This window comes from Varanus komodoensis, unplaced genomic scaffold (genome assembly GCF_004798865.1).
Source record: "Varanus komodoensis strain SLA01 unplaced genomic scaffold, ASM479886v1 scaffold55, whole genome shotgun sequence".
NCBI classification, from domain to species: Eukaryota; Metazoa; Chordata; class Lepidosauria; order Squamata; family Varanidae; genus Varanus; species Varanus komodoensis.
Window position 1 is genome coordinate 613,804 of NW_025336157.1, and position 10,466 is coordinate 624,269.

Here is a 10,466-nt window from a genome sequence, read left to right on the forward strand (position 1 = left end):
GCAGCATGTCCGTGTGGGCTGGGAGCAGCTGCTCACCACCATCGCGCGCACCATCAACGAGGTGGAGAACCAGATCCTGACCCGGGACGCCAAGGGCATCAGCCAGGAGCAGATGAACGAGTTCCGCGCCTCCTTCAACCACTTTGACCGGGTAAGGCCCCCCCCCGCCGCCCTTCATCCTCCCCCCTCCTCCTCCTCCGCCCTCCACTCCTCTCCAGCCACTTGGCCACAGTCTCCACATGTCCCCCGTCCCAGGTGCGCACCGACAGGTCTCCCGCGGGCGACGCACCCTGGGACCCGACTCCCGGCTTGCGACTCCCTTCCTGGCCAGAGGGGCCAGCCGGGGGCGGAGCCGGGCCGGGCCCCTCGCCGGCCACGCACGAGCCGCCGTGCTGCCGCTCGCCCCACGCTGGGCCGGCTGGGGGGCAGGAGACGGTTCGAGGGCCAGCAGCAGGCCGGGGGGGCTGCCCAGCTGCGACTCCCATGCGCTGGCCGCGTCTTGCAGTCAGCCGACCTTTCCCAGTGGCCGGACACGAAGAAGCCCCCTGGGAGCACACGGCATGGCCCGAAGGGCTGTTGGCGGGAGGGGGCGGCCAGCGCCGGGCGTCCGACGTCCCCCCCCCCCCCGAGGCCACGCCTGAGCTGCTCACGGCTCCCTTTGGCTCCCTGCAGAAGCGGAATGGCATGATGGACCCCGACGACTTCCGCGCCTGCCTGATCTCCATGGGATACGATCTGGTATGAGGCCGGCCCTCTCCGAGGACAGCGCTTTCCCCTCTGTCCAACGGCCAAATGACGGCCTGGTTAAGCATCTGGCACCCAACTTTTTCTAAAGAAAACGGACATCCCTTTAAAGCAGCTGCTGGGGCAGAATTAGGATCGTGAACGGAGCGGGGAGGGGATTAACCTTTCCTCCTCCTAAGCCCCGAGGAGAAAAGGAACACCCCCAAACCTAGTCAATGTGGAGCTCAGCCCAAGCAGAGAGGGCAGGACGGCTCGGAAAATGCCCAATCCGTGCCTTCCCCTCCAGCCTCCCCTTTGCTGCTCGCGGACCCCAGGGGCTCAGCCCGGCCTAGTTTGACAGGGACCGTGGAGAGACCCACGCGGGCAGCATTTCGTGTGCGCGTTTCTCAAAGAAAGTGTGGACGCTGGAGAATCGTATTTGGTTCGCACTTTCTTGCAACCAGATCGAATTTGCACATCCCAGACTAGTCAGCAGCCCAAGCTGCTGTCCTCATTAGGGCTGGACTTTCCCAAATTTTGTGGTGGAGCTCCTGGGACAAAGAAATGTTATATTTTATGAGGAACTGTATACAACTGAGATGCGATTGCTGGGTGGTTTTCAAAAACCACGGAAAACAGGACTGGACGCATCTACGGATGAACAGGCAGAGAATGAGCCGTTAAGAAATTGGCGAGGGCGAAAGGGGTCTTTTTTCTGCTTGGAACCACGGTGGGATTTGGGGTCTTCCACTATCATTCTCCAGGATGGCAATACGAGTATTAAAACGTGAGGAAGGGGTTGCTCTGGAGCAGCTGACGGTCCTGCTCTGGGGCCCAAGGGATCCCACTGAGGAGAGCCTTTCCGAGCTCCTGGCCTTTTCCCGGCCCCTCCTGCTGACCGGGGTGTCCGCTGCTTCTAGGGCGAGGTGGAGTTTGCGCGCATCATGACCCTGGTGGACCCCAACAACACCGGCGTGGTGACCTTCCAGGCCTTCATCGACTTCATGACTCGCGAGACGGCCGAGACGGACACAGCGGAGCAAGTCATGGCGTCCTTCAAGATCCTGGCCTCAGACAAGGCAAGTGCTGCCCGCGGGGGGGAGGGGGTGGAGCCCAGCTTTTGGGGGCGGAAATGCGCTCCCCGTCCTGCGCAGGGGCGCCTGCCAGGTCTTCCGGGCTGGCCCCCACTTGGCACAATCGCGCTGCCCGAGCGCATTAGAAACCGCAAGTTGAGAACGTGACCTTGAGAGCCTCAGCTTCTCCGCACACCCCTTTCTCAGCCCTACACGTCTCCGGACTTCCTTAAGGCCGGAGCGTGAGAGAGCACTGCTTGGTGAAATTTTAAAAACCGAAGTGAGCCCGAACGGCCCCGCACTGTTGAGGCAAGCCTTTCGGGGGAGGATCTGGTCGCCACTTGCGCAGCCTCGAGGGAAAGCAGGATCAAGCCCACGGAGCTGCTGCGGGAGAACGGGGGCCTTGCGAGCCTTTGGTGCACGCAGCACCCCGGACCCTCCCCGCATGGGGCAGCGGCTCCGCACGACCTGTGCCCCGAGCTGGCCGACAGCGTAACGGGTCGCCTCGCTGCTTCCCCCACAGAACTACATCACCATCGAGGAGCTGCGCCGGGAGCTGCCCCCCGAGCAGGCCGAGTACTGCATCAGCCGGATGACGAAGTACACGGGGGCCGACGCGGTGGCAGGCGCTCTGGACTATGTCTCCTTCTCCAGCGCCTTGTACGGGGAGAGCGACCTGTGATTCCCCCGCGCCCCGAGCCCACCCCTTCGCCTGCCCGGACCGAAGCGGAACAACGTCCCCTCCCCGGCTGCGGGGAGCCCGCACCACCAAGAGCCGCGTGCCCCTGCGAGGGGGGAGAAGCTGCCAGCCGCCCTCCCCGCCGCCGGGCCACGGGATCCCCCCTCCACCCACAAGCCGGGGCCGGGGCCTCCGGGTGGGCTTGGCGAGGAAACCCTGTCCGTGCTAGAAGCTGCCGCGCCTGCTCCCTGCTGCTGAGCTAGCTCTGCGTTCCCCCAGGCGATGCCCCCGCCCCCGCCCCCCCATAGCCTTGCCCCTTCCGGCAGGCCCTGGCCCCCCGGCCACGGCGGAGGTCCTCGGCCCTTGCCGCCACGGGGGCCTGAGGCCAAGACCAGCGTGGGGGCTGCCGGGGCGGGGGCTGGCTGGCTTGGCAGGGATGCTGCACCAATAAACCACACACACTGGAGCCCGGCTGCGGTGCAGGCGTCTTTTCTGGCCCGTCGGCCGTGATGCGTGTCTGCGTGGGGCTCAGCGGGATGTCCCCAACCCTAGGAGGTCTGCCCGGGGAGGGAGGGGAGGGAGCCCCTGCCAGGGAATGCCCCTCTGCCCCTCGCCTGCGCCACCCCGCTCCTCCGCCGGCCCACCCCCAAAACAGCAAAGCGGCCTCTTTAAAGTGTTTTAATAATAAAAATAGAGCTCTCTGGGGCCAGAGGAGGGACCCCGGGATCCATCAAAAGGGGGCCGAGGTGTGCAAGAACGCGGGCGAGGCGCGGCGTCCACCATAGGCGGGCGTCAGCGATGGCTTCTCCAAGACCCGTAGAAACCCAGGCTGCGGGAGCGAGCTCGGCCGCCTCGGCCCCCGCGTGTGGCCACGGCCCCGAGCGCGGGGCCGGGGCGTGGAACAGTCTCGGCCGCCCCCCGGCGCGGCGGGAGAGGGCCCGGCGTCAGGAGCACGGGGAGAAGCCCCGGAGGCTGTCCGTGGGGGGGGCCAGCCGGGAGAGGGAGCAGATGGGCAAGTGTCCGAAGAAGGCCGGGTCCGTCAGGGGGTGCAGGAGGAGGAGGAAGAGCGCCACGCCCAGCAGGTAGAAGAGGGCGACCAGGAGGCGGTGCCGGTGCTCCAGCGCAGCGCCCACGGCGGGGAATCCCACGTAGTTGCAGAAGGAGTGGCACAGCACCGGGCCGATGAGGTGCCCTGCGGGGCAGCGAGGCAGCTAGGGAGCGGGGAAGGGCCCCCCGGAAGGGCCCCCGCACCCCTCCGTCTCTCTCCTCCGGCTGGCGGGTCAACAGGGGTGGCGGGCTGCCCCTTCGCAGGAGCAGGGGTGCTTCCGCCCGTCTCGGGGTTCCCCCGGAGCCAAGCCTCCCCGGGTTCCTCGGTGGCCCAGGCTTGGCTTGCCTCGCCTCGCCTCCTGCCGGCACGCGGCCACCGGGGGGGGGGGGTGCTGGCAGGCCTCCCTCCCCGAGGAGCAGCTGAGCAGAACCCCGGTTTTCCTGCCCCTAGTACCGAGCGCCCCACCACAAATCCTGCCCCCTCCCATCACGCTCACCAACCTGTCCTGATGAAGAGGAAGGCCGTGTACGCGCCGAAGACGGCTGTGTAGGAGAACTGGAACACTGTGGGGGAGGAAGCGATCCGTCGGGGGGGCTTCGGAAAGGACGGGGGGAGCCCGGCCGCACGGTTCTTGGCCCAGCATCTCTGGATGGGCTGAGCACACGTATCACACACGCTGCGCCAGGCACGCCTACGCACACCCCCGCGCACGGGGACAGCGCCGCAAACACCCTCGCCCGGGACCAAGGGCGGCGTGGGCTTTATGCAGGTCGCAAGCGTGCGAGCATTTCACCACTGTGCAGAAACGGGGCGGCTTTGATCCTCCAGGGGATGTTGGGCTACAGCTGCCATTGGCCCTGGCCAGCACAGCCAATGGTTAGAGAAGACAGCCCAACAACACCGAGAAGGCCGGGTATTCCTCATCTTTCATGTAGGAGAGCAGGGGGGATAATATTTCTTTCTAATCTGGTAAAGGCTCTTTTTGGGAGAAGGCAGATTTTAAGAACAGGGAGTATCGCTACCTTGGCAGACTAAAGCAGGACGTTTCAGGGCTATGGTCCTTCCTTCTGTGTACCCTGCACAGGACAGTTCAAATTGCTTGTGAAGAACGCAAGACAGAAAGCAGGCAGAGTGGAGGTCTTGCCTCCGAAATGATGGGCGAGAGGACTGCAAGTTCTTTGAGGGCATCCTGACAAATGAACTGCTGACAAATTTGCACAACGGCTGCAGCCTCGTTCCCCTGCAGAACCACCAAACTCAGAGTTCCTCCTTGGGAGGAAAACCAGGACGGTAAAAGCCGGTTAAAATGCCAAACGGGGCTTTTCAAGGAGACACAAAGCTCCAATGCCCGGATCACACCCAACGTAGTCCTCACACTCCTGGGCGTGTTTCAGACAAAAGACGTCTTGCGCGTTGCAGCATTCATGCTGAAGTTGTCGGACTTCACACTTTTGATTTCCAAAGCAATTATACGGGGCTCTCTCTCCCCATGCTTGTGGACTCGCTTGCTTCTCCCGATTTTTGCTGTCTGTCTCAAGGTTTTCAAAAATGGGTAATTTTTTAACTGGGATGCTGGGTTCTGAAAAGCGCTCTGCCCTCCAGCACCCTCTTTATTTAGGTTGAAAGGAGTCGCTTTGCACTTTTTAACTGCCTTTTTAACCTCTTGTGAGGAACCGAAGCTGCTTTATGCAGCTCCATTTTATCCTCACAACAACCCTGTGAGGTAGGTTAGGCTGAGAGTGAGCCACTGGCTTTAAGCGTCATTGCTGAGTGGGGACTTGAACCCGGATCCCAGAGGTCCTCAGTCCTGCACTCTCATCCCCACAGAGTCCTGGCTTTCAACTAATTACTGGCCAGCTCATTAATGGTACCCCTTTTATGAATGGATACCAAAATGGAGAGCCATTTTGGGAGAACATGAATTCGAATGGTGCCTACCAAAGCAAAATCAGTTGTGAAATCTGGGAGAAAGCAAAGCCACTTTAAAACCACAGAGCAAGGATTCCTACGGAGCCAGTGCAAACCTGACAAGGGACTCTGGCCCTCGACTGAAAAATGGGAGACTTGTGAGGTGCGGGTCAAAACCACCTGGCATCCCATGAAGATGTGCTGACCCTCTTTTGGCCCAAAAGAAATTCCGCGTGGGAGAAATTCCTGGGAATCGTGTTCCAGGGCCGAAGGCTAAAGAGGATGGTTCCAATGAGAACCTCATTACCATTCCTGCCAGGGATGAAGTCAGAAAAGGCATTTGGCTTTCTGAATCCGCACAAAGCCACACAACAGCTGGCAGCCAGGGGAAGGGGGGCTTGGCTAACTGGGGAGGCCTGCAGGGCCGTGGGAGGCCCTACACCCCCACTTTGCGATCCCTATGGGAACAGGCCCTGCTCGGGAACACAAGCACCGGTCTCCTAGCAATCACACACGTTGGCCACCCCTCCCTCTCATCTCATGGAGGGAAGGGCCTCTCTCAGCATGACCATTACTATTAATTACATTTCTAGGCCATCTGGAGCTGAAGATCTCCGCCAATGAGCCAAGCTCTCGCCTACAACTCGGTCCTTTTTCAGTTCAAGATGTCCCACGCTGACCCCACGGCCCTCTGAAGACCAAGCGGGGGACCTGCTCCAAATTAAGAACTTGGGGAGTGGGGAGGTGGCTTATAGGACCCCTCTGTCCCTCTAACCCTCTGCCGTTTGCTCTGAGTTGGGCAGCAGCCCCCCACATCCTCCTCCTCCTCCCGCTCAAAGCGCTTTTTGTGCTCCACCACGGCAATGCAACGACCTTTCTTTGCTGGAAGGCTCTCTGCTCAGCACTGAGGCAGAATCTGGCGAGAGGTGCCATCATCTTCCAAAATGACGCACCCCACCTGCCCCCACCCCACCTGCCTTTTTTTTCCATCATGGCCAAACCGTGCGGCATTTCATACCTGCAGAGAGGAAGATGTTAGTCCTGCTTCCCTGACGGAACCGCAGCTGCTCGATGACATGGTGAAAATGAGCTACCGGGAAGAGGAACAGAAGTGCAGCTAAGAATACCTGGCAGGACGACGGACCTCTGCACCCCACACTGCCCACGCCAAGCGGCCCGGGCCCCCCCCAAACGGGATCGACGGGGGGCAGAATGACTCCAGGGTGCTCGCCTCCTGCTGAGCGACCAGCCCGGACGCTTTGATTCGGACCCGTTGAAGGTCTCCCTCCGCAGAACTGGCCAGGAGCGCGCCGCACAACCGGGGGAGCGGGCCCCCCCGAGAGTTTCTGGCAGGCTCCGTGCACTCACCAACTCCAAAGAAGAGGGGGCAGGTGAAGATGGCAGGCCCCAGCCCGGTGCAGGGGACCAGCATGGGGAGCATGCAGGCCCGGAAGACGAGTTCCTCGGTGAACGGCGCTATTATCTGGTTGCGGAGCCAGCGTATGTCGGTCAGGCAGAGCAGCCAGAACCGCGAGTCTGAGGGGCAAGCAAGCACGGGGCCGTCAGTGCCAGGCACGCTGGCCGCAGCCGTGGGCAAGAGGAGGAGGGGGCAGACACGGCCAGCAAGTCCTAAAGGGACTCCAGAGCGAGGCGGGGAGAGATCCAGGGCGAATTCTGTGTTCCTGCGCCCTGTTTAAGGGGGGTCCAAAGGCAAACAGGGGCAGCCGAACGCAAAGGGCCCGGACTCAGAACACCAGAGGGCACGATCCCGCGCATGTTAGGCGGGACTTCCTCGTATGGCTCCCAGCGTTCCCTGGCCAGCCGTGCTGCTCAGGACGGCAGCTCAAAGCAACCGCTGCTGGCAAGCACGCCTCAGGCAATCTTTGAGGGAGAAAGTACACCGAACTGGCAAAGCCACCCGTGATCTTTTGTTCGGGGGGAGACAATGGGCCCGGGGAAGAAGGCAAGGACTCCTGGGGTACGGGAGGAATGGATTTGGCTCCAGGACTGAAGCTCTTTCCTCCATGCCGTAGGGCTTTGCTCCCCGAGCGCTGCCAGAATATACCAACCAACGTGGACTTACCAAAGACGATTCTCAGAGCGTCCGTCAGGTCCCACGGCCAGTCCATGGACAGCTGGATAAGGGGGCCAAGGAATAAGACCTGAGAAGAGGAGCAAGATTGTTCTCACAAGCACTTGTTAGCACAAGGATGCGAGTTCCGCTGTCTGCCAAGAGTTGGCACTGTCTGGGGTGGAAGGGCGGTTTATCATTTAAAGAACTTTCCCTTTCAGAAATGTAAGCCAACATGAATCAACATCAACCATGATTCAAAATTCCCTTGATTAAAAAGGCAGAGCCCTGCCAAATCAAGTCCATCTGGTCTCTGAGCACAACAAGCCCAAAGGAAACGCCATAAGCAGGAGCTGAGTGCAACAGCACCCTCTCACCCATCTTCCCCAGCAACTGATGTACATGGGAATACTGCCTCTGCTACTGGAGATTGCCTATACCCATGAGAACTAGTAACCCTATCTTATATGAATTTATTAGATCCCCTTTTAAAGGAGCAGCTTTCACTATGTCTTGTAGCAAATCCCACAGTTTAACATTGGGCAAAGAAAGTTTTCCTCCATGGTGGGACCCGGATTTTGAAATATCCTCCTTAAGACGGCCCTGTCCTTGCTTTCTATTCTCTATAAATCAAAGTGTTCCTTGATACCCTGACATTTAAAAGGTTAATCAACTGATTTCATTAGTTTTCAGGAAAATTTATGTACCTCACCCTGTAATTAACTTGTTAATGTTATATGATATTTGCTTTTTTACCACAATAATTATGGTGCACCGGGAATCCTCATGGGGGGTGACTTATTTTTATGGTTTGCTTTAATTTATGAACTATACTTCATCTGCAAGAAAACCCAGGACAGCGTACGTAACACATAAAAGTGCAACTACCAGTATTCCAGAAAAGGTGTACATCTATTCAACAACAACAACAACAACAAATCCATCAATTAAAAAAAATATTCTGGCGATGCATTTGAGCTGCTTGATCAGAGGGCTCTGCAACTCAACCCCAAAGCAGGTTCACATTTCACAAGCAGCCGGTCACCTCCAGCATCCCAGAGTTCCACGCTGGCAAGCTGGAGAAGGATCCTGACTCTTCCTCCAATTTACCTAAATGGTTTTTCTGTGTTTCTGAGCAGTGTTCCTTCCCCATCAGCCTGTCCGATAAAATGCACAGATTCATCTGCTTAACCAAGAGACAAAAGTCTCACAATTCCATGATGGCTGCAGAGTAGGGAAACCTCTTCATCAAGGAGTAACATGGGGAAAACAGGCTTCCGAACTCTTAGCAGGACAGGAAAAAATATTGCAGGATAGGAACTGCTGTGAGCTTATTTACAAGACTGTGCCAAAGCGAGCAACGCTTACCATGGTTAGCAGTAGCGGCAGCAGGGTCGCCGGGATGATGCCCTCAAGCCGGAAGCCCATCAGAGCAAGGAGCGATGCATCTGGCTGAGCGGAAAAGGGGATTTCTTCACCAGCTCCGCAGCTGCTGCCTCCCCTTCCCCACCTCCCAGTGAGTGCCCGTGACTTACTGGAGAGCTCACGATGTGGACCTCCACCCAGTGCCACCGGCCTGCAGCTTTCCTAGTCCCTGACCATGCTAGTTAGACCAGGTGGGAATTTTGAGTGCAACGACACTGAAGTTCCTGCCCATGCTTTAACCAGAAATTTTGGAATTCTGGAATCAGGAACCATCCAAAGCACGTGCTCCAGCGCTGAATGGGTAGCTCAGTGGCTCCAGGGGACTGGAGCAAATTGGCCAAGCTAAAGGAGAAGCTGCGTTGTGCCCGCTCCTTGGCCAATCCGTCCCAAGGAAAGTTCTTTTTCAAATATGGTGACAGAAGACGGATTGCGTTATAGTTAAGGCTGCCTTCCTGGGAACACCTCCAGGCCACCTCGACATCAGAGGAATGGGGGAGCCCCAGATGGTCTACAAAGATGGCTTCTCCAAACTGTGGAAGGACAAAGCTACCGGAATATAGTCTGCTATAAGGGCCCCATCCTATGTGCATTTAGGTAAAAATTAAGGCCTTCCAACAGTGGGAGTGTGTGCCAAGTCTTGCAGTATTTAGTTCAGTCTAAATAAGCATCCTGTTTATTGTTCATAGTTTAACTGTTTTAAACTAACAAAGTTCTTGGAACTGCTGGAGATCTCCAGGCACTTCTGGCCAGGACTGTGCAGCCCTGGCTGGGTGACCCTCTTACCTTAACGCCAGTCACCTCTTTCCAGGTCCAGATGAAGAAGGGCGAAAGGCCGGAGACAATGAGAACGCTGGTGAAGCGGCGCTTGATGACGGACGGGTGGTCCCTGCAGGGAGAAGAGTCCGGCAGTGGCCCCCTGCCCTACCCGCCCCGCAGGCACAGACTCGCCGGGGCCATTCCCACGACCGGCCCGACCCACGAAAGGGGCTGCCGCGCTAACTCAACATGCGGGGAGCGAACCCGGGGCTCCAATGGGCTCCGGTGGGGGCTGGAGGAGCCGCGACTGCTCCGGGACCTCCAGGAGGAGGGCGCATCGGGGCAGCTACGAGAGTCACGTCCGAGTCTGCCCCGGCCGGGCGGGCTGCCCCGGGCGCGGCGACCAGCGGCAGAGACGCCCGGCTGCCCGGCTCCGGAAGCGCCTCCCGGTGCGGCCGGTCTGCGGCCGGCCCCGTCCCGCCCCGCACCGTCCCGACCCCGCGGCCCGCCCGGCGGAGCCGCCGCGAGGGGCCCTTCCGCGGGCGCAGGTCTGCGGCCCCGCTCACCTGGGCAGGTGGCTCTTCCACACGTAGAGGCTCCCCACGTAGGAGCAGGCCAGGCCCAGGCAGGAGGCGAGCGCGGCCCAGCACAGCCCCGCGCCGGAGCGCCCCGGCCCGCCCGCCTCCTCCGACATCGGGGCGCGCGCGAGGCCGCCCGCCCGCCCGGCTCCCGCCCGCAGAGGGAGGCGGGAGGCGGCGGCGGCGGGACGGAGGGCGGGCCGCG

At 59.7% G+C, this 10,466-nt stretch overlaps 2 protein-coding genes across 2 annotated transcripts in view; one reads left to right on the forward strand and one right to left on the reverse strand.

The window, feature by feature from the left end:
* ACTN3 (actinin alpha 3) overlaps positions 1 to 2,946 on the forward strand; it is a 29,403-nt gene extending 26,457 nt beyond the window's left edge. The window contains exons 18-21 of the mRNA XM_044448724.1: positions 5 to 151; positions 673 to 738; positions 1,644 to 1,802; positions 2,320 to 2,946. Coding sequence (XP_044304659.1) covers positions 5 to 151; positions 673 to 738; positions 1,644 to 1,802; positions 2,320 to 2,478 — 531 coding nt within the window. The 3' untranslated portion in view covers positions 2,479 to 2,946. The remainder of the gene's footprint in view (positions 1 to 4; positions 152 to 672; positions 739 to 1,643; positions 1,803 to 2,319) is intronic.
* Positions 2,947 to 3,280: 334 nt separating this feature from the next.
* On the reverse strand, positions 3,281 to 9,813 carry RCE1 (Ras converting CAAX endopeptidase 1). The gene is made up of 7 exons (XM_044448725.1): positions 9,711 to 9,813; positions 8,871 to 8,950; positions 7,515 to 7,593; positions 6,800 to 6,967; positions 6,450 to 6,521; positions 4,024 to 4,086; positions 3,281 to 3,667 (listed from the first exon to the last, which is right to left on the reverse strand). The coding sequence occupies exons 2-7, from the start codon at positions 8,928 to 8,930 to the stop codon at positions 3,420 to 3,422; spliced, it is 690 nt and encodes a 229-aa protein (XP_044304660.1). The 5' UTR covers positions 8,931 to 8,950; positions 9,711 to 9,813; the 3' UTR covers positions 3,281 to 3,419.
* Positions 9,814 to 10,466: the final 653 nt, after the last annotated feature.